This window comes from Pipra filicauda, unplaced genomic scaffold (assembly GCF_003945595.2).
Source record: "Pipra filicauda isolate LSUMZ 115617 unplaced genomic scaffold, ASM394559v2 scaffold112_size3218982_pilon, whole genome shotgun sequence".
In the NCBI taxonomy this organism is placed as follows: Eukaryota; Metazoa; Chordata; class Aves; order Passeriformes; family Pipridae; genus Pipra; species Pipra filicauda.
Genome location: NW_024103574.1, coordinates 2446610 through 2468761, shown reverse-complemented (window position 1 = coordinate 2468761; position 22152 = coordinate 2446610). Strand labels below are relative to the sequence as shown.

Sequence of the window (22152 nt, the reverse complement as noted above, 5' to 3'; positions counted from 1 at the left end):
GCTTAAATAATTTTTAAGGCTTCTTGGTTTTAAAGCTTCTCTCCCTACTCTTGTTTTGCATTATCCTTCATTTTTATTTAGCATTTTAGAGTACTTCAGTATGCATGCAGGAAGGCTGCAGCATAAGTTTTAATCCAATTGATTGCACTAAATATAACATGCTGAATGAGCTTCCTTTAACAATGCATCAGAAAATGCTTAAGCAGTAAAATTTTACCAATGTGCTAAGGTAATTTATTCAGATACCATGTTTATCAGCCTTGTCTGAGCAAAATGAGCTAACTAGAAATTCTTTCAAATTAAAGTTCAAATAAAGGAATTTCTTTCCAGTACAAGATGACTGACAAAACATTCAAAACTCACTGACCAGTAATAACACCAAACTCCTATTTATGGAAAAGAGCTATTTCCCATATATATTTCTAAGCTATTAGCAGTTTAGATAGCCCCATCCACTACCTGTTCTGCTTTGTCTGGTGCACCAGAACCAGAAACACCAGCCCTTCCTGAGTTTTTCTGGGCTCTCTGACACAGTTGCACTAGCATCATTATGTTCAGCAGTACATTTGTACATGTGCTGGGCTGCAAAGGAACCTTCAACCAGCTATTTTTAGGGATCATTACTATATAAAGATTTTCAAAGACATCAAACTCTCCTTTCAAGATTCAATGTAACTCCATAGTGGGTTAATGTATGGGATTCAATTCCTCCTCTCTTCCACATGAGTGCAGGGCATACTCCAGTTAGGACAGTCCAGTCCTAACTATAAATACACAGTTCTAAGTACATAACACTATCACTTAGAGCTAAAATCATAAATATAAAAATGTATCTTATTAGCAGGTATGGACACAATTCAAATATCTCACTCTCACAGCTTTCTGTAATTTCACAAACCAAAGCAGCTCACATTAACAGCAACACGTTAAAAATCTCACACTGCTAAAAATCTAATCAATGCTTACCATTAAATTTTTAAATTTTCTGTTTTCTGCAATGTGGAAAAAGCCATCTCTTGTTAAAATCTTAATGTGCTTCACTTCATTATTATACCTGTGGGCAATGAATAACTTATGAATATAAATGCGTTTTTAATCAGACACAATCAATAATTACCTGAGGACAAGCCCCAGTAACACCATACAAATAAATTCTTAAGACAAAATGTATATCTGTGCCAAAACAAAGTTGACACCTAATCAACCGAATATATTTATTAAAGTACAGCTAAAGAAGGAATCTGTAATCAGAAAAAAGTCACAACTAACTGCTCGTTCTAATGGGGAATTCCCATGTATTTCTTGCTTCTATACTCATGTTGATAAACAATATGAAAGCAAATAAGACCCTCATAATAATTTGCATCCACAGAATTTAGTAACCACTTTAATGAAACGTCTGAGATGCAAAGGGCTTTGACAAATTCTGAGTCAATCAAACATTCTCATTCACTTCATAGTAGCAGATCACATTACACTCCAAACACTGCTTACTCTTATCCAATATCTTAGACCATCACTTTTGTAGACCCACTTGCTATACTAGCATTATAGAACCATTGCTACCTTCCTATTGTCAATCCTGGATATTCTTGTCAGGAACTTCAATTTTCCTATACTGACTCTAAAGGCTGTATATAATTCCATAATGGAAGTAGAGGTTTATTTTTCTTATTTATTTCAAATATTATCTAGAGGTAAATGAAAACAGGAAAGCTTTCTTGAGGAGATCTTATTCCATTCCCACTTACTTGATACTAATCGCATATTCTCCTGATTCTTTGGTCCTGTGCCGCACCAGGTAAGTGCTATTTACTCTGTTAATAAGTTCACTCTCTGCTTGCAATCTTTCCATTGCTCCTGCAAACCTGTAACAGAGAACAATAAAAACTGCTTGTGATTTTTTTCAAAACTCCAGAGGTCTATCAAACATGCAACACGGAGTCCCAGCATTCTACATATGACGGGAACCTAAAAATACATCAGTTGCAACTGAATACCACTTACAGATCCTCTGAATGAAGAATAAAACATGAAACAATTCCACTGTTGGGATGGGGGGGTGGGGAATTTTTAATTAGAAAGGTAGTTCTGCACATGTTGAATACAATGTCTGCTAAGGAAAGTGTTCGAGTCCGAGCATAAGCTGAATGACTACTGGCTTGAAAAGTTCATAAAATCAAATGTTTTTTCTGAATCATTTGTGCAAGTGAAACAACACAACAGTGGTCCAGAACCTTAGAACTTCCCTGAGTTCCAGTGGGATTTACCTTAAAAGGCCAGAGAATCAGCCACCAACAGTGTATTAGTTCAAAAAAGATCTACACAAAAATTTGGTACTTCCACAAACACACTATTTTATTTGGTTTCATAATTATGCGTAACCTCTAAAGACTGAAGTACAATGGGCAGACTCAACATCCACAGGGGAAAAAAGAAAATCAGCCTAATACATCAAAATCTGAAAAAGCTGATGCTCAGTGTTAAAAGCTAAGACAAACACGTCACTGATTCTGCAGCCTGACTGCATAAGCAGATTTGTGTCCTTGCTCTGCCTTGCTGGTTTGGGTGGGATGTCATGAAAGGCTGTCAGCAGACATTTACTTGCAAAGCTAGAGGTTAAACTGTTAGTTGGAGAAAGTGATCTAGCTTCCAGGGAAATTATGCCTATCTTACCATTTTACAAAATAGTATAAAGGCAGTTGCCATCACAGTCATCATCACAGACCACTACCATGTAAAATTTCATCCTAATAAATCACTATCAATTAGAATGGAGCTTTAAGTAAAAAAAACAGTTATTTATTACAAATCCTGAGAAGATAAAGACTGATGTCAATGACATGTTTTCTTCTAACAAAATTATAAGTAAAGTAAACATTAGAAATTAATTCAAAATACCAATTTTAAATATTAAACATTCTATTTGCCTTGTTATGGAAAACCAGTATTTGTTCAGATGCAATCCTGATCTCACTTTTGGCAAGCTAGAGGAAATGAGAATTCATGTCTAAATGACAAAGCATAAAATCAGGGAAAGAACACAAGTGATGCTTATTCTGTTCTCTTAGAATCACCACGTCTTTTCAAGAAGCAAACTGAATTCCAGTAAAGAGTTCACACACTAATTAAGCCCCAGACCAGCAGTGGCTGATACACCAGCCTTTTCACAGAATCATCGAGGTTGGAAGAGACCTTCAAGATCATCTAGTCCAACCATCAACCCAGTATTGCCACATCCACCTCTAAACCATACCCCAAAGTGCCACTTGTATTTCTGCAGTTTTAATGTTGGTGGGGTTTTTTTAAAGGAAATGCAGAATTACTCATGATACCAGATGTATTTAACATTATTCCTTCTTTTATTCACTTAACATCTAAGATATACTGCCATGCTTCATACTATACTCATCTCCTATTATTCTATTTCAGACTTCTTGGATTGAAGCTGTACAGCTACAGACTGGTAAACAAAATGTAAAAATCATTAAGCACTTCATTACATCACAAATGCTTTTAGACAATGCATGGGGTTGCTTTCCCCAACCATTACACAATGCCACCTTCTGAAGCCCAGAAAGGTTAAACCAATATAATTTCAATTATAGTAAACACTATAGTTGATTTCTATGACTGCTTCTTTCAGAGATTCTTTTAAGACAAGACAGAAACTCACCACAGTTGTGAAGAGTAGTCTACTGGTTTAGGAACCTAGGATATCAAAAGACACAAGAGAATGAGGATCAAGTTTTTTTGTTTCTAAAAAACACAAATTAGACAGCAATGACTTAACTGTCAATATCCAGATGAAACAAGTTAAAAGAAACAGATGATCTAATCAGTCTGCAAGACTTTTCTTTAAAAGAAATTACAATAAAGGACAAATACCCCGTATCATTCTGAAAGTAGTACAGAATAGTTTAGGTGACAGTTTGGTTTGGTTTTTTTTACTTTATAGAACTGTTGGAAGCTTTTCTGACAGCGCCTACATTCAGATTTCATACACAAAATAGCCCAATGTTACGTATTGATGAAAAGTATAATTAAAATGTGTAACCAATTTACAGTAGCATATAAAATTAATTTCATGTATTCAGGATTGTATGGCCTTAGAAAGACTGTCTAGTGGGAAATACAGTCTACTCTTCTGAGAAACCTGAGGATAACCCATATCTTGTGTGACGTCACTCATTCATTTGTATTTGACTTGGTTTACTCTTGTCCTGTATTTTAATAAGCATGTAATTTGATTCTCAAATTAAATTTAAAAAATTAAGCAAACTGCAATCAGCTTGCAAAATGGATGTTATATGTATGCATAAACATGTGCATAGATAATGTTTATTCATGTACAAGATGCCCAGTATAGCAATTCCCATGAAAATCAGCATTTCATCTTGACCATCTCCCATTGGTGTACAATAACTTGGTATTACCCTACTCTTCTAAAACATCTGAAAATTGATTTTAGTGAAAGTTTGTCATATATCTCATAAACTTATTACTTAAGGCCATATATTCTTAGATAAGCAAATGATTTTTTTTTCTTCCAGTAAAAACAGAGAATGTTTTATTATTTTCTGGACTCTAACAGGAAAGAAATTACAGTAACATTCTTCTCACAATTTTTTATTCATGATATATGGAATGTTTTCAACAGAGACTTCCAAGCACAGATCGACTCAGGAAGATATTATTATAAAGGTCTACAAACTTAAATTGATTGAAATTGTAATCAATTACAAGTACCACTAACTTGACCTTAGGTATCAACCAAGATCTCATCAAATCTCTAGAACTGAACTTGAAATAAACTGCAATAATGGGACAATCCCACTCCTCAAAACCCCACCCTAAAAAAAACCCCAAACAAAAAACCCAAACCAGATTATATATTTAAAAAAAAAATACCTAAAGAGAAAATCAAACAAACAAACCTCCCTGCATATTTAATCACAATATTTCAGAGTTAAAGTTGTAAGAGTCAAGTAATGCAAAATTTTTGAGTTAAGCTCTCCAAAAAGCTGTAGTATATTCTAGAAGTACTGCTGAGGTAGTAATAGGCAGCTTTTGGATGGAAAAAAAAGTGCAATAGGAAACTATGAAGCAGTTAGTGCATCAGGATACTGTAAACTAGATGTCAGCAGACAGTCTGAGCTGTGGAAACATAAAGAGCAATAAGATATTTACAACCACTCGTGTTGTTAACATATCTTGCAACCTCCTCAAAAAAAGCACAGTTACTGGAACGCAAAATTACCACATTATTGTAACAAGAATTGTTACAATTTCACCATTTTCAGACTGTCATCTTCATGCTAAGAAGCTCCAACAGTAGTTACATAATGCACTTAGTACAAATGCTTCACTAGAAACACTAAGTACATTCTTAGTGAACCTCAGAACACTTTTGAAATGAGAAAGTTATCAAAAAACTTACTTAGAAATTAAATTAGTAGCTCCCCCAACTTCTCTTTCTCCACAGGGATTAACAAAACTACTCAGGTTCTTGTGATAGGATAGAATTTTGGCTAACCTGAAATTTATTTCAGACCTAACTTCCATCCCTGCCCTGTTAAGACTCATTTCCATGAACCAAATTTGCAGAGTTCACTGCTTACTGCCCTTGACATATTGGTGTCTCAAATTAAATATACAATCCCTTACTTAAATTCCTCTCAATCCAATGCTTTTATAAGAAAAATTCTGAATTTTAAAGGACAGGGCCAAAACTCAAATTTTTTCCAAACAATAAAGCAGACACTAGTGTGGAACACATTAAAGTTCTCTGCGATGATACCAAGGTCACATGTTCAGCTTGCACAACAGTGAATCTATCCAGGTATTACAACAGTCATTTAGCCTAGTTCTTGAGAGAGAAAAAAGAAATATGCATTACTCCCAAACAGTGGGGACAAAGGGTTCTCAAACAGCAGCATTTGTAGTGCTGGTAGCATGTGAACACTTTGGAAGTGCAGGGGACCTCACACAGTCAGGGACTACCACCGGCAGCAGCAGTGGCTCTTTCCTATCCCTACAGCTACTGATGGTGCTACCCAGGCATCTCTGCTTCTAATGGGGAGACCTGGCAAAAAGTTAACAGGTTATGGATATGCTGACAAATAATTCCTGTGAGAAATATTTTAGTGGAGCAACCAAACAACACATTTCAAGGCCTTCTAGGCACTTACAAAGCTTTGACATGCTGTAAGATATTCCTAAATATTCTGAATTTGTCAAGTAGTCCTAATAAGTTGGAAAGGATATAAAAATTCAAAAATGGTTTAAGTCCATCCTCCAGAGCAGTTAAATGATAGATGAGTAATCCTTTTCATAAATTTTAAATGGGCAAATATATATATACATAACAAGAGTTGTTCATTGTCACAAAACAGAGTAAAATCAAATATTATTCCAGAAGCTCTTGGCTCCTACTGTGCTATATATCCAATGCCTCTACAGAAATTAGAAAAATGGAGGAAAGATAGGAAGAACAAGAAATTAATCATATGGTGCAGAAAATGTCTGCTGATATACACTACTTATTGTAAAAAGAAAACATTGTTTATAGGTACAGCTGTGAAAAGTCTAGAATATAGATATTCTGGAGCTCAGCAGTTTTTCATTCAATATTCATTCCTGAGGTCTTCTGATATATGGATTTTATGCTGTTTCTGGGCATTTTTATATCAGAGGGTTGTAAAGACTGTTAGACTTCATAATAACAGTAAAAGTTATAGCATGTTTAAAACCCAATTGATGTTTCAGTATCTTTAACTGCATCATTTATCATAATAAGATGTTTATATTTCATCCTTCCAAGTTAACAGTGGCAAAGCATCGATTTATCTTTTTGTTCTGATCCTGACCGGTTGGTAACATTTCATGAATAGTATTTATTCATTCCGTAAAACTGTGTTATTTTCAATACTCCTATAAACAGTATATTTTAAATTTAGCAGAAAGCTTTCCCACTAGAAAGCAATCTTCAGAGCACCCCAGTAGTGTTTTGCCTACCTACTGCCTCTGCTTTAAAGTATAGGGGTAATTCCTGAAACGTTGCTACAGTTGCTCATGCCAAGATGTAACAGGCACTGCCTGTGACCAGGACAGTGACACTATGAACGGGAAATTCACCACTTGAACAAGCCAGGTGTGGGAAATCCACAAATTTAACAATAAGCAAAGAGTGGAAGGATGAAAGCTAAGTTCACATAACATTTTCATCTTTATTTCAGATTTGTTCTCTCACCCAATATAACACAACTCGTACCCACAAATATTCTGTGCATCCCTCTTCAAACAAAATTCTAGAAATATGGGGTACTAAAGATATCCTATGATATACTAATGTATTTATACCCTTTAGGATCACATGGATATTTGTTCTGGAAACTAAGGCACAAAATAAGCCCTAAAGGCACATCAAAATGCAGCTACTAGCAGCTGATTCCATCTACTTATAAGCCACTTAAGTGGCATATCTTGATTGCTGTAACAAAAGCAATTCTATTAATAAGTTAAACTGTTGTGAATCAAACTAAAATAAGTGAAAACTGTTTTAAAGTGAGAAATACGATTCATTAGTGGTTTTATGGGTTTTCATCAATTAATCTCAACAAAGGAACCTACAGTAATCTCATGCATAGTGTTACACAGGGCAGAGAAGGAGCAAATGTTTAGTATATCAATGCATCTTCACATCTGTACACAAAACTGTTCAGTAGATATTACAAAATTATTTTTCTTATTGCTTTCCCAAACTTTTCTAGATTGACAACATTCTTGTGTGAAATAAAGGCAGGTAAGAATCTAAAAAGAGAAGAAAATTTACCAAGCAGTCAAAATTCAAAGTTTTATGTTAGTTTTACAATTTTTAAACTCACTACTTAGGATGTAATCCCTCTCTCTAACCCAAAGTGACTGGGGAATAGATTAGAGCCACAGCATTCTCACCTTACTGCTGCGGAAGGGAGAAAGTGCACTTTCACATAAAATGTATTTGATCTACATTCTGGAAACTCTTTAGACAGTTTAATTTATTCATATTCCCAAAAGTTAAACCTGCTTATCAAACCATGTTTTCTTGACTTGTCCTATTTACATTCAATAACCAAAAGAATGCTCTGTTTTAAGCAATATTGAACATACCATGAAAACACAAAAGAACTAGAATAAATACAATTTTCTGAAGGTAAGATTAATATTTATTAATGGTATGAACTAGGCAGTTTTTCTGTAAGGTGACAAACAATTGTACTTACACATGGGCTAGGTTTTACTGCATCACTTGGGAAGAACCCAAGCTCTCCTGTTGTTAGATTTCTGCCCTAGAAAAAAGAAAAACACAAATTTTTCCATTTTTGAGACATAATGGAGACTAATAGTAAATGATAATACATGCACAGGGATTTAGAACAATAAGTATATCCAAGAGTCTTTAAAATAAAGTGCTGTTCTAATAAAGTGTTATCAAACAGTTGTGTGGGTTTCGTTGTTATTTTGTTGGGATTTTTAATATAATTGAGTAATAATTATAGCTGATAGACCTGAGAGCTCTGAGGTGAGAGGTGAGAGGCAAGAAGGAAGCTCAGAAACTGGAATGTGATTCCCAGTTCTGTCAATGTCTGCCACTGTCTGAGATCTTCATTAACGTTAATTATGTCCTTTCAAGTTACTTTCTCCTCAGTTGGCAATCTAGAGAAAGCTGCCCCATTGCAACATTACAGATCCCCAGAATGATTTGTGGCACTCACAGCACCCAACAGATCAAGACAACTGCACTGGGAATTTAAGGGTAGTAATCCAACAGGCAACTCAGACACTAAAAGGTAAGGGTTTCCACAAGTGATGCAGATCACTGGAAATCAGGTGGGCATGAGAACACCAACAGAACTAGAGATCAACTCTCTGTCTATGATATTGTCACCACATGCTATAGATCCATCCACACAATGGGAGACCAGCTGCAGAAATGGCCTAAATTGAGCCATTTATGCGACACAACTGCTGGCCCCCCAAAGTTTCAGGACAACCAATTTGCACCCAAAGTGACCTGATCATCACAGATCCATCCCTCAGCAATTCACAATTCAACATCAACTAGAGAACACCTCCTCAGCCAGACAGAACAACAAAATACAAGCACCTTTCTAGTCCTAGTAAATATTTGGCTGTGACCAATCAGATCACGTTTCATGGTAGAACAGAGCACATAGTTAAAATTTCTAAACACAGATACATAAATTGAGGGCAGCAAAATGAGTATTTTGGCAAACAAAATTTTTCATTTAGCAGATCTTTAAAGACACAAAAATGCCTAACCTCCATTGAATTTAATATACTGACTGTGAACATCATATATTCTCAGCATTTGGCAATGAAAGTAAACATGAGTACTTTACAAACATTAAAATCTTAAAAATTACATTTATTTTTTATTTTTGGTGGCATAGCTACAACACAAAAAAACATTAAAAAGGGGAAAATCTTCATAAACAGACATGGAATTTCTTCAGGATTTTAGTCCATTTTGTTTCTGTAACACTAACTATGTTATTGTACCCTAATACACAAAACAGAATTCAGCAAATTCAAATAGGGTGGCGCTGAACCTAAAAAAATTAACAAAGGTTTACAAAAAAATGAAAACATTCTTTGATTGGTGCTACCCTAAGTACAATAAATGAGTGCATCATTTTCCCAGGGAGATCACTAAGCAATTTATCACACACAGTAACTGCCATCTTTACCAAATATGCACAGAAGTGCAAGGGAGGCAGAGGAGAGAGGAAAACAGGCAGGCAGCACTTAAGCTAAATATGCTTTATAGCAATGATATTTTAAAAAGAATTATGTGCAAACAAGTGACAGTCTTACAGATCTGAATCTCTGTTTAGCCCCTTCACTTCCTTGCTACCTTTGACCCTACTTGAATACAGGTTACCCTTTGCACCCCATACTCTATTTACTCCTGAAACACAAATCCCTCTGAAGTATAGACTTGACTTTTAAGCAGAGCTCTGTGAAACAGTCTGCCATCTAAGTGATACTTATTTTCAATACTAATTATACCTGAATAGCAAGTGGCATCACACTCAATAAGATCAGCCACTGAATAAAACATACTAACATCTATCAAAACATGTCTGACCCCACTTCAGCTATTACTAAGCATCACTTAGTAATCTGTGTTGTTTATTTGATGAGCTGTAAAGAGTGAAAAAATTATACCTAAACCACACATACATATCTATTACAATCACTTCAATTTCTAAACTGAGCAACAGTCAAGTTAAAAACCTATTGTAATATTAGACTTGCAGGTCAGCTGTAAATTACTCTAAAAGGCCTCTTGAATTATTTCAGATTTTAATACAAACTGCATTTCACAGGGTTTTTTTCTTAATATGCATGTTAAAATGTAGATGTCATTAAAAGACTTAGAAAAATCTGCATTAAGCAGTCTGTGACAAGACAGGGAAAAAAACATTCCCAAATGATGCTAATGGAAATGACAATTTCCATTAAGATTCAAATCTAATACTAAAGCTTCTGGGGGAAAAGCCTCACACACTCTCTGGTTTCTGCTAGTTAAATAGGGAGATTCTAGCTAGATTCTTCAGCACGATAATCACAAATAACAATTAAGACAATTTCCAGTAGGCTGATTTGACAGATGTGTATGAACATGGTAATAGAATCAGTCCCACAAGGTGCCAATAATTCAGGCTTGTACTAATTGTATTAGTCAGATGATTACCTTCTAGCCAGTCCCAAGTCAAGAGCAGGCTTAAATGCTTCTCCAGATCAGAATATTAGACCTTGCAAAAACAAGTCCTGCACACAAAACTGTATAGGCCAAACTCTGTCAATCAGCATTTGAAAAAAATTATTTCTAGTGATGAGAAATATCCATGATGTGCTAAATAACAGGTTTGGGGGGGTTTGGAGCAGAGTTGATTTTTTTGTTGGGTTTGGAGGGGTTTCTGGGAGGGGGTGAGGCGGTTAGATTACACCTATTTTCATGTTTTTCAATAGATAAAGTAATTCTATTGTTTATTACTTCCCCTGATTAAATGTTGTTCAGAATGATACAGTGACATAGGAGGAGTTCACTGATCCAGACCTGAAGAGTTTGAAGAAGATTTAATCCTAACTGTAGCCCAAAAAACAAAAACCAAAACAAACACGAAAAAGTATAACCCAGCTCAGAGCAAGCAGTTTTTATATTATATTCATTAACTTATTGTAGCCTCAAAGAAAAAAGAAAATCATGAAGACAAACACAGGAACAACAATTCAAGATGACATATGCTTCCCAACTGTTGTTCTTCTATTAATATCCTGAAAGTTCTTCTATTTAACTCTATTTCCATTTATCCAATAATATAAACAATTAAGAAAGCAATCAAGAAAAATGAGACACACTTTAATGCATTTATAGTTACAGTGAATGTAAGTCAGCATTTTCAATGTTTATAGTTCTCAATTAAGCAGAAATTTCAGTAACAGAAGTAGTGATGTGAATCATGCAACAGCAAATTTTGCCATCAATAGAATATACTTTTCCCATGTACATTAAAATCCTATCCCTTAACTGACTTGAGAGGGCTTCAAGAAGTTTAGGTGTAGTTCTGTTTTGCAGAGCTGTTTCTCTCCCCTATAAACCTAATATTCCTTAACTGGGGTTTTTCAACATAGCTTTTAGTTCTGCCATGTTAGAGAAGCAGTGGCTGAAAAGTCACAGGAATTTGCTGTTTATGCCAAACATTCTCCTTAACTCTTACAATTTCACTAGAAGGATTGCCACCAATGTCATGTTCTTGCAGATTTATTCACTGGGGCTTTTACTCTAAGGCTGCAAGAACGAAGCTTTACACCACATAGGAACTACGGGCAAATTTAAAAGTAAAAATAGTCGTAATTAGACATTGATTCGGATAAAAAAAAAAAGATTTTTTGTTGTTGTTCAAAAAGAAAAAAATTACAATTATTAGTTCAATAAGAAATTAATATCTGGACTGAAAGAACACAGCCATTTGCTAAATTATACAGTACCTGCCAAAATAAGCTATGTGCATCTCCTTTAAGTAGTTCAATAGTGTCCCCAATCTGGATATGCAATGGTGGACCATCCTGCGCTGCTGGCTGTGGTATTCCATTGTAGTTTCGAATTACTTGCATTTTTGGTAAACCTGAACAAACATAAACACACACAAAAAGAAAAGAAACAGACAAAACATAAGCCCAAATTTATTTTTACTTAATGACAATTGATAAAATCTGAAGACCACAAAAGCAATCGAGCAAAGAAACACTAGGTTTTTAACAGGTACATGACTAAGGCACTAGCACTTAGTACTGTACCATGCACAACCTAAAAGAAAATAATTACTTCGGAAAAACATCTTTGTCCTCCTTTCTTCTTGGGCTAAAGTTGATTTCATGCCTATAGGGACTATTTTTAACTGAACATGGGATGTTCAAATCACTACCATTGAGCGAGCATATAGATTCAAAATCTTAACCAGAAAGCTTTTGGTTAAGTACGGTTTTTGTAAGAATGTATTTTAATAAATACAGGCAAGAGTGAAAGCATGAAAAGTCAAGGTTGCTGGGCTGCCATATTTAACATGTTTCTTGTGGAGAGTCATGATTAACTTAATTCTAAAAAAAAGGATCAGTGGGTCCACAAAAGATCTACTTCTGTTGCAAGATCACTACTGTAATTTAGGAGGCAATAAACACAAATAACCATGATCTCCTCTAAATTGTACAAAACATGAAAGAGATCATCTTCAATAATTACTACCCTCTGTATTAATGAATAAATACTAATCCCAAGTGCTGATGAAACATTAGGTAAAGTAATACCAGCTCTTATGTTACTCAACCGAAATTACACCCTAAGTTTTACTATTTCTGCAAGTTATCTGGCATACTTAAAATGAGCACCTAATTATTAGTAAGCCATTATTCCATTTATGCAAATACTAGGCCTTACTTTGTTTCTCAGTTGAAGGCTGTCATGCTTTCAAATACTGATTCAGCATCAAGAAATGCTTTATGCACTGCATGGCAAATAGAAGCAATGCTGCATACAAGTGTCCTCTCAGAGCTGATGACTGTGTCCTAATGCAAGCAAACTCCCTCATCACAATACCCATGATAGTTCTGCATATGTGATGGACAAACTGTAAGCATGTATTCATCTTAGAGATATACTTGGAAGTCAGAACAAATGCAGAACAAATTGTTCACATTATAAAACCATATATTGGGTGATTTAGTTTAAGACATTTTTAGTATGCAGATATAATATATTTAAAACCCCACACTCAAATTGATCTTATCAGAAGATGCTCAAGAAATACTCATGTACTTCTGAATGCAAATCCTGGTGGTCTTTTTAAGGTACCACACTGCTGAAATTATTAATCATAAACATGAACAAAAGCACTTTTTATTTCTATTTCACTGGTAATTATGACTATTGGCATCTCCGAAAAACAGGCCAAGAGAAGAGGGGGAAAAATTGTGCTGTGTCAACCAGCAGAATTATTCTAGAGATAACACAGAATTAATCTTGTTAAAACATATCATGCCTAGAATAGTTGTGTATAATTTGGTATGCTTAATTCTGTAAAATCTGACAGTAATTTTGACAATAAAATTACCTAGGCAGATACAACGTTGGAAGCTTTGATTTAACACCTCTTGACATCACTAGAAATAATCCTATTCATTTAAATAGGCTTTTGGGTTACAGCCTTAGCCCTAATGGAGTTTATTGACCTGCTTCAGATCCCTTCTTAAAACTTGTTTATTGTAATGCCTACAGAAACTGTGCCAACTATAGTGTTTATTTGCCACAGCTGGTCTCTAGTGACCACCAAATCTTATTTTTCTACTGTAATTTTACTACCTAATTTTATCCAAGTCTTTCCTTTGGCCTACTCAGGAGTTCTTTGTGCTCAGTGTTGTTGCTGCAAATACACTCCCCAGCACAATGTATATGCACTATTCCAGACTTACACAAACCAGCATCTGGAATAAGAGGGATACATGGCTAGGATTCCGATACATTGCAACAATACAGTAGCCAATGATATTGCAATGTTGTTCTGTATTACTTTCATGCTACTGCATGCTATTTTTAAGGCCACTGATAAAAAATACATGTAGAAACAAGGGCAATTATTTTTTTGTTCTTATTATTTTAGCACACATTAGATTTTACTCAGATTCTGAAAAGCACTTTCTACCTCAAAGTAAAACAACTGAAGATAAATTCACTCTCTAACAACAAGAGTGCTTGAGTCAGTAATAAAAATATTCATTTCAGTATCAGCAATACCAGACATGCATAGACAGCCTGTATTGATCAAAGACACAAAAGTGGAGAGCGCACAACTAATGCGTTTTACTTGTTGTATGAAAATATCAAAAGGACCTGTCCCTGTTATATGATTTAAACTTTTTTTTTTAAAATCAGTTTTTCTGAAACAAAAGACTAAATGAAATCTTTGAATCAATCAAAGAGCTCCAAACAGAATACCTACCTTCCTTTTCACCATTAATTACAAATTTGATTACAGTAGTTCAGAAAGAGTTTAGTAGATTAACAATGAGCTGGTGTACATTTAACTGGATGGAAACTGGTCAGCCTTCATGTCCTAACATATACAAAGAACAGTAGGGTGAGAGGGATCAAGTCCTATCCATTGTTAACACAGGGACCGTCTCAATCAATCTGTCAGTTGTTTAGCAAGTTTATCCTTAAAGTCATTTGTTTGCTCCTGCTGTTCATTTTAGAACTATATTCTCTGGGCATTTAGAATTGTGCTGGCCTTGGTTGCGATAGAGTTAATTTTCTTCACAGTAGGTAGTAGGAGGCTACCTATGGTTTGAATTTGTGCTGAAAAAAGGGTTTGCTTGCACAGTGTCAAGGCCTTTTCTTCTTGTACCACCCTGTCAGTAGGTTGGGGGTGCACAAGAATCTGGGAGGGGACACAGTTGGGACAGCTGGTCCCAACTGACCCAAGGGATAAGCCATACCATATGACACCATGCTTAGTATATAAAATGGGTTGAAGAAGGAGGAAGGAGGGACTTTGGAGTGATGGCATTTGTCTTTCTAAGTCACTGTTACACATGATGGAGTCCTGCTTTCCTTAGGATGGTTGAACACCTGCCTGACCAGGGAAAGCAGTGAATGAATTCCATCTTTTGCTTTACTTGTGGGTGCAGCTTTTGCTTTACTTGTTAAAGTGCCTATCTCAACTCACAAGTTTTCTCACTTTGGTGCTTAGTTCCTGGCTGGGGTTAAACCACAACAAGAATCTTCTGCTTTTCAGTGTAAATTAGTTCATGGCCAACTTATATCCATCCAGACAGAGGCAGCAGCTTGCATAGTTCTTTTCCTTGCCTGCATTTATTTTTGTACTGTAGCTAAAGAGAGCAATCATACCCCTATTAACCTTCATTTTGCTAGGCTAAACGAGCCAAGTTCTTTCAGCTTCCTCTCATAACAGATCAATTCCTCTGAGGCAGTATACCAACTGCTTTACAGAAGTTCAGACAGACAAGCTCTAGAATATTTTCCTTGTCTATCTTGACATTTCATTTTTAATTGGCACATGGATTCACAACAAATATAATCATTAAGAATCCTGAGCGCTCGCTGTAATATAATAATGCATACAAGAAAAAGTGATATGCTACAGAAACCTGAAGTGTTTTAGAGTATGATTATGGATCATTTGTGACAGAAACAGTATAGAACTACTATGCATTAATGACTAAAACGTGAAATACAATAAGCATTAAAGACACTGTCATTGTAAGGTACATAGTTGCAGTACTGACAGTATCTGACAACTGCAGAAAACTTGTGGAAACACATCTGGCACAAAAATGTTACTCAAAAAATGTTACTCATTCACATGTTAAAAAGCAGGTAAAATTCCAACACAAAGGACAAGGTCAGGATTTCATCCATGCATTATTATCATTAATGTTACTAATTCCATTGGCTTCCATGAAGTCAGATTTCCATATGACAAAGTTTTTAATCAGGAAACTTTCTAATTTAAAGATACAGAAGAGCCTGGCAGTTTCCAGCTTTGCGATAAAAAAGCAAACTTATCCATTTATTACACCAATAAATAACTGAAATTTACTTCAGTTGAAAACCAGGAAAAATTCCCAGATTCCAAGAACAGTCTTCATAGTCTAGCTCTGGGTCACAGAACTAACATAAATTGATGATCTAAATTATAGCTCATGAGAAAAACAGAAAGCAAGGTAGAGCCAAGATTTACAAAGTACTAAATCGTCTACATTATAGAAAAATAAAACCTTTTATAAACAATACCACGCATTTGAGTATTTCATCTCATAATTATGAGTCAAGGAAGGAGGTCACATTTTAGAATTAACATAGTACATAATAAGTTAGAATACCCAGTACATACATGAAACAAAAAAACCCATATAAAGTACTTGTATTCCTTACAGCAGCTCTGCGTTTATGAGCCACATTGAATGACACTCAGAGCTTCATGCAGAGATTCAAAAATGTTATTTTTTGCTAACAACATGCATAATGCATGCCCTATGATGACCTCTATCTGTCAAAATTGATTCCAGCATCTGTTATTTCCAAGCAATGCAGAATGTGGTTTAGGCTTCAGGCAAGGATCATTTTAACATACAAAATAATGACACAGCATACAGGAGAGCCGGGTTCAAAGGTGAATTTGTGGATATACTATATACTATTAGCACAAAGACATAAAATAGCTTTCTCTGCATTAAATATCCCTTCCTAGTTAATATGAAGGAAGACTTTCTTCTTCTCTAGGGAAAATATGGCCTAATCACAAAGTATTTATAACCCGGTCCAAAAACCCACAAATGAAATGGAATAAAGCCTCCTGACTTCATGAGGTTTTGAATCTGAAACAGAATTTTAGACTATCTGACGAGGCCACATCTTGATGTTTCCAGAATCAAGACAGTGTCACTTGCCTTTCATACAGGAAACAACAAAAAGGCTCCCTAATTCTGTCTTTTCTTTCACCCATCTTTTGGGTGTCCGTTTGGAATCTCTGAACTTGCTTTAACCCTTGTTCATTTATATCTTTGTAGCTACAAAAATAGGGAATGCAGTTCTGCTGAGAAACAAGCTGACATTTAGTGATTGTTAAGCCTTCCATAGTAAAGACCAGGAGAAACATTCCATCTCAAATCTCAAAGCAGGTACGTCCCCAGGCATCTTTACCCCCCAACCAAAAAGTAAGGGCTAAGTAATTCATGGCAGTGTCTCATTGGACTAGATGTCTGAACAGTGACCCACTGTAGGGATAGCTGTGCTTTCAAAAGAATTTGTAACAGGAAGCTAGAACTCGTTTTTCACTTAGGAAGCTTTTTTTCCCTTTCCCTTCTAAATTTCAGAGAAAGTTGCAGGGAGACCCGAAAGTAAGCTCGCTCTCTCTCTGGTATGCAAGAGAGAGAATGCTCGCAGACATATGCAGGGCCCCCTCAGGTCTGAGAGGGCAGGGGAGGACAGAGAGCAGATAAAAAGCCTTGGAAGAGCATGGGAATTTGCCTTTCCTCTGAGACCCTGTGCTGCCTGGCAGTGCCATGAGGTTTGTAAGTTTTAATGTCTTTGCCACCAAAATAAAACCCATCTGAACCCTTTCCACTGCCTCGGCATTCTTGCGGAAGATACCTGCATATATTTTACTTTACACCCACAGTATCGCAGATAATTTTAACAGCAGAAACTAAAGAGACACAAGCGAAGGGGAACTTAGATTGAAATAAAAGCAAAGAAAGAAAAAAATTAGTATTTACAACATGGTAAGTAAAGTTAGACTGAGAAGGTGTCAGATCAAGAAGCGTAACTGCAGATAATAAAGTAACAAGGAGTTATGATAAAAAGAGAAAGAGGAAAACAGATCTGTTGATAAGGACAGCAGTGTAAGAGCAGATGGACCATAATACCCACAATCTAAGCATTCATGAGACAAAAAACACAACTTTTTGACATGTTTGTTGGCAACATCTAGGTCCAACACTAATACTAAAAGCTACTTAAAGGAAAGCTCTAATCTGAGTATGGGTTATATGAAAACAAAGTCCATTGGCATTCTGTGTATATCCTTCAAATCAGCTCTGCTACCTTCAGTGTTTAAAACTCCTGTTTCTAATAATTTTACTGCAGAATTAATAGTAAACTTGATTGTCCTCTCTTGCATTTATCAATTCCTTATCAGTGTCATCTATTTCCACAGCCAGTGGAAGTCAATGGCTTTGGACAGTTACTGCCAACAGCAAAGCTTGACTAAAGGACTTAGCCGGTGAGGAGACACAAGAAAAGCAACACTACATAATCACTTTTAAAAACCTACTTACATTCATTTTCTAACAATGTCTATTAATGGCTCAAAAGAAACTAGGTTGGGGTGAGGGGTTTTTAACTTTTAGGCTGAGTACTCATGACACAAATTAAAGATCTCACATACATGGAAGATGCCAGCACAGTCTTTTAAGTGCAGTCTTCAGAGTGGCAATGATTTAAATAATTAGTATTGGACAAAATTAACACAATAAATACATAGACATACCTCAAAGAAGATACTTTAATTGAACTTTTAATCCTCCCAGTCTTAAGTTATTATTTTTGTATGTCATCATAATTAGAAGTTCTAATTTTAGATATTGCTTATAAGCCTTACATTCATAAAATAATAGAATGGGCTGAGTTGGAAGGAACTTTAAAGATCATCTAGTTCCAACCCTCCTGCCACGGACAGAGACTCCTTCCACTTCACCAGGTTGCTCAAAGCGCCATCCAACCTGGCCTTGAACGCTTTCAGGGATGGAATCCCATTCCAGGGATGGGGCATCTACAACTTCTCTGGGCAACCTGTGCAAGTGCCTCACCTCCCTCACAGTAAAGAACTTCTTCCTAACATCCAATCTACACCTTCCCTCTCTCAGTTTAAAGGCAAGATGGCTGAAATGCTGACAGTGCCTAAGACTCAGCTTGGAGTATTTCACTTGTCCTCTCTTTAACTGCTTTGCGTTTGATTACTGTTCAATTAAGTCTTACTATTTGTCCTATGATTAACCACAACTCTGGAGTTTGCCACTTAACTCAATTTTAAGTGAAAAAACTACAGAAGGCTGATTATTAAAACATTTAACAGCTACCATAAGCCTTAACTCAACTGTGTAGGTTACTGCTTACATAGATACATAACTAAAGCAACCCTTTCAGGGGCAGGGCAGGGCTTTCTTCCATAAACAGAGAACTCACATGCACTGGGGAAAGGTGGGGGGAAGAATGTGGAGGGAAAATAATCTTCACTATCTCATAATTTAGATGACAAATCTGTAACGCACTCCAAACCACAACAGATAAACGTTCACATTTCTCTTCCACAGAAATGGAAGGTTTAAGGACTGTTATGCTACGGAACACATAAAACTACTGGGAAAAAAGAAATTCACAGTCCTAGCCCTGCTTTCTGTGACTGTCCTCCCTTAACTACTCCAAAAACTGTGTCCTTCTTAAAAACCTTACTGAAGCAGCATTTGGGGTTCCTTCCAGTCCTTTGCTACCTGTCAAATCTATAGTTTTTCAAATACTCAATTTTCCACCATTTCTTTTTAATCCTGCATATATAAACTGTATTCTTGACAGAAACCTCTGCAAAAATGGTCAACCATCAACCAAAATGAAGATGTGTGGGAGGAAAAAAATCTGTCTGCTAACAGTCTGATCAACAACTTGTTATGAGAAACAGAAAAACACAACTCAGGAAGTCCTTTTGCTTCTTCGGGTTTTGTAGCAAAAAGCCCACTGATAAGTAGCTGTATCTCCATTTTCCAGTATAGATCGACACAAAACTTGGAACTACATTGCAGATCATAGCAGGAGTTCATTATGAGGAAAATAAACAAGTCTAGTAATGTTGTTCAATTTACAAGGTTGCATTTTTGAGATTGTTATTTCTGAAATATTTCTACACATTTTTCTTATATTAGTCGTTTGTTCTGCTTTAAAAACAATGCACAGACAAACGGACATCTCCCTCTGCTCTGAACATCAGTATTTGACTTCACTCCACTTAAATGTTTTTGTCAGCAAAGGTTTTTGAGGATAACTGCTTAGTGACAATATGATCAGCATTAATAAAATTAATGGCACAGGAATGTGGACATTCACTGAGGCTCTCAGTAGCAGCTTTAAGTTTTCAGTCTTCCAAGTCAAGGTCAGCTTCATGCTCCTATAAATACAGCTAGGACTTATTTTTATCAGAAATAAGTAATTTCACAGTTTATTGCTGAATATTCTGAGTTGGAAGGGATACATAAGGATCACTGAGTCCAACTTTTAAGTGAATAGCCCACACAGGGAAAAACCCCACAACCCTAGTGTTATTAGCACCATTTAGCCAAGAAAATTCAGAATCCAAACTGAAGTTTCAGCACCATTTTTTTTTAATTTAGAAAAGGAACTCCAACAGAAGGCATTTTCTTACTTCACTCTTAAGGAGGGACATTTGGCACATCGTGTCACTCATTTTAAGGAATCTGGAAGCTTGCCTCTGTGCAAGAAAAAACAGGCACTACAAAAATGCTTCTGATGAGCCATGTTTTTAAACTTCAGAAAAGAAACCCATAAGGGCTGCCTTTTGGGAAAGGAATAAATCTATTATTACTTAGATAACTGATGACCATTTGTCTCTCCTGCCCTTAAAGGTGGTTCTGCTCACAACGCTCAAGGATTCAGTCCTGAGGTTTAAATTTACTTTTGTGTCTCAAAACTGAAGGAAAAGAAACTGAAGATTTTGGGAAGTCAGGGGACAAAATATTACAACAGCAGAAATATGAAAATTAGTCAAGTACACTGCAGAAAGAATCTACTGACATACAAATGCCAACACATTCCTGTTTGCAGGAAGCAAGCATATTCACAGAATCACAGCATATTCTAAGTTGGAAGGGACTCACAAGGATCCTCAAGGCCAACTCTTAGGTGAATGGCCCACACAGGGATTGAACCCACAACCTTGATATTATCAGCACCAAGCTGCAACTAACTGAGCTAATCTCACACAAACTGTCCTGGGCAGCTTTCAAACACTCAGTCTTCCCTTATAATATATGTATTTGTTTTTTGGAGATCCATATGTAACTGTAATAATAAGGGATGCCATTTTCAGAAAGATCAAGTACCAAGTACTAGAAAGATCAAGTACCACTAGCTCCAACTTCAGTGGTCAGGTTTTTTCATTATTTTTTACTTTCCAAATTTGACAGAGAAACTTTGGCACATCAATTTAGAAAACTTGGACATGCCCTAGATTGATAACTGCGGATTGCCAGTGTAAGAAGGTATGTTTAAAATAACAGTAATTTTGTGTGCAATTCCAACATCATGTGTTAGTATTCATACTCAAGCCCAAGCACTTTCACAAAGGAGAGGACTCTCTCCAGGACTGCACTGAAAGAAAGTGGAAGAGAGCTAACAAAGTCACTGACTTCATAATGGTCATAGCTACATACTTTTTGTGATTAATTAAGAGTGAAACTATTTTTATTTCACTGACAGACCTCAGTTTCCCTTTCACAGTATGTTTTCCTCCAAAAAAGTGTTAAGGACAAGTTCTTGTGTTTTGTACTATTTTAACTTCAAATGTTTATTCAGGCAACTGGTCCTTACCTGCAGTGACATAGGCAGCTGTTCTTGTGAGTGTAAGAGGTTTTGGAATTGCCTAGATTGAAAAGAGGTTCAGCACTTTGAACAAACATTAGAAATGGCTGAGCACTAAATGCTTTATGTGAATAAACAATAAAGAATAACCAGGTTCAAAAACACAGTTTTCATTTGTTTTGACAAAGTAATGAAATCTCATCATTTCAATGTAGTCTAGTAGGTGAATTAGGGATATCAATTTTAAAAATCATCCTGTCTCAAAACTAAGAAGCTTCATTTATTTTCTTTAAAATTAAGTAAAATGGAGTTTTGGCACATGAATTAACAAGTGTGGTACATGTGGTGCTGCTTTTTATAAAAGCACACAGCATGAAAATTAACCACTGTTAATTATCACATCTTTTAATGTAATGCCA

General features: G+C 35.8%; 1 protein-coding gene across 2 annotated transcripts in view; it reads right to left on the bottom strand.

Annotated features, from left to right (window-relative positions):
• Positions 1 to 22152, bottom strand: part of VAV3 (vav guanine nucleotide exchange factor 3) — a 157986-nt gene that overhangs the window by 18900 nt on the left and 116934 nt on the right. For both annotated transcript variants that reach the window (XM_027742840.2, XM_027742841.2), the window contains exons 20-24: positions 12061 to 12197; positions 8265 to 8330; positions 3677 to 3711; positions 1752 to 1868; positions 967 to 1054 (exon numbers count right to left, since the gene is read on the bottom strand). In XM_027742840.2, coding sequence (XP_027598641.1) covers positions 967 to 1054; positions 1752 to 1868; positions 3677 to 3711; positions 8265 to 8330; positions 12061 to 12197 — 443 coding nt within the window. The remainder of the gene's footprint in view (positions 1 to 966; positions 1055 to 1751; positions 1869 to 3676; positions 3712 to 8264; positions 8331 to 12060; positions 12198 to 22152) is intronic.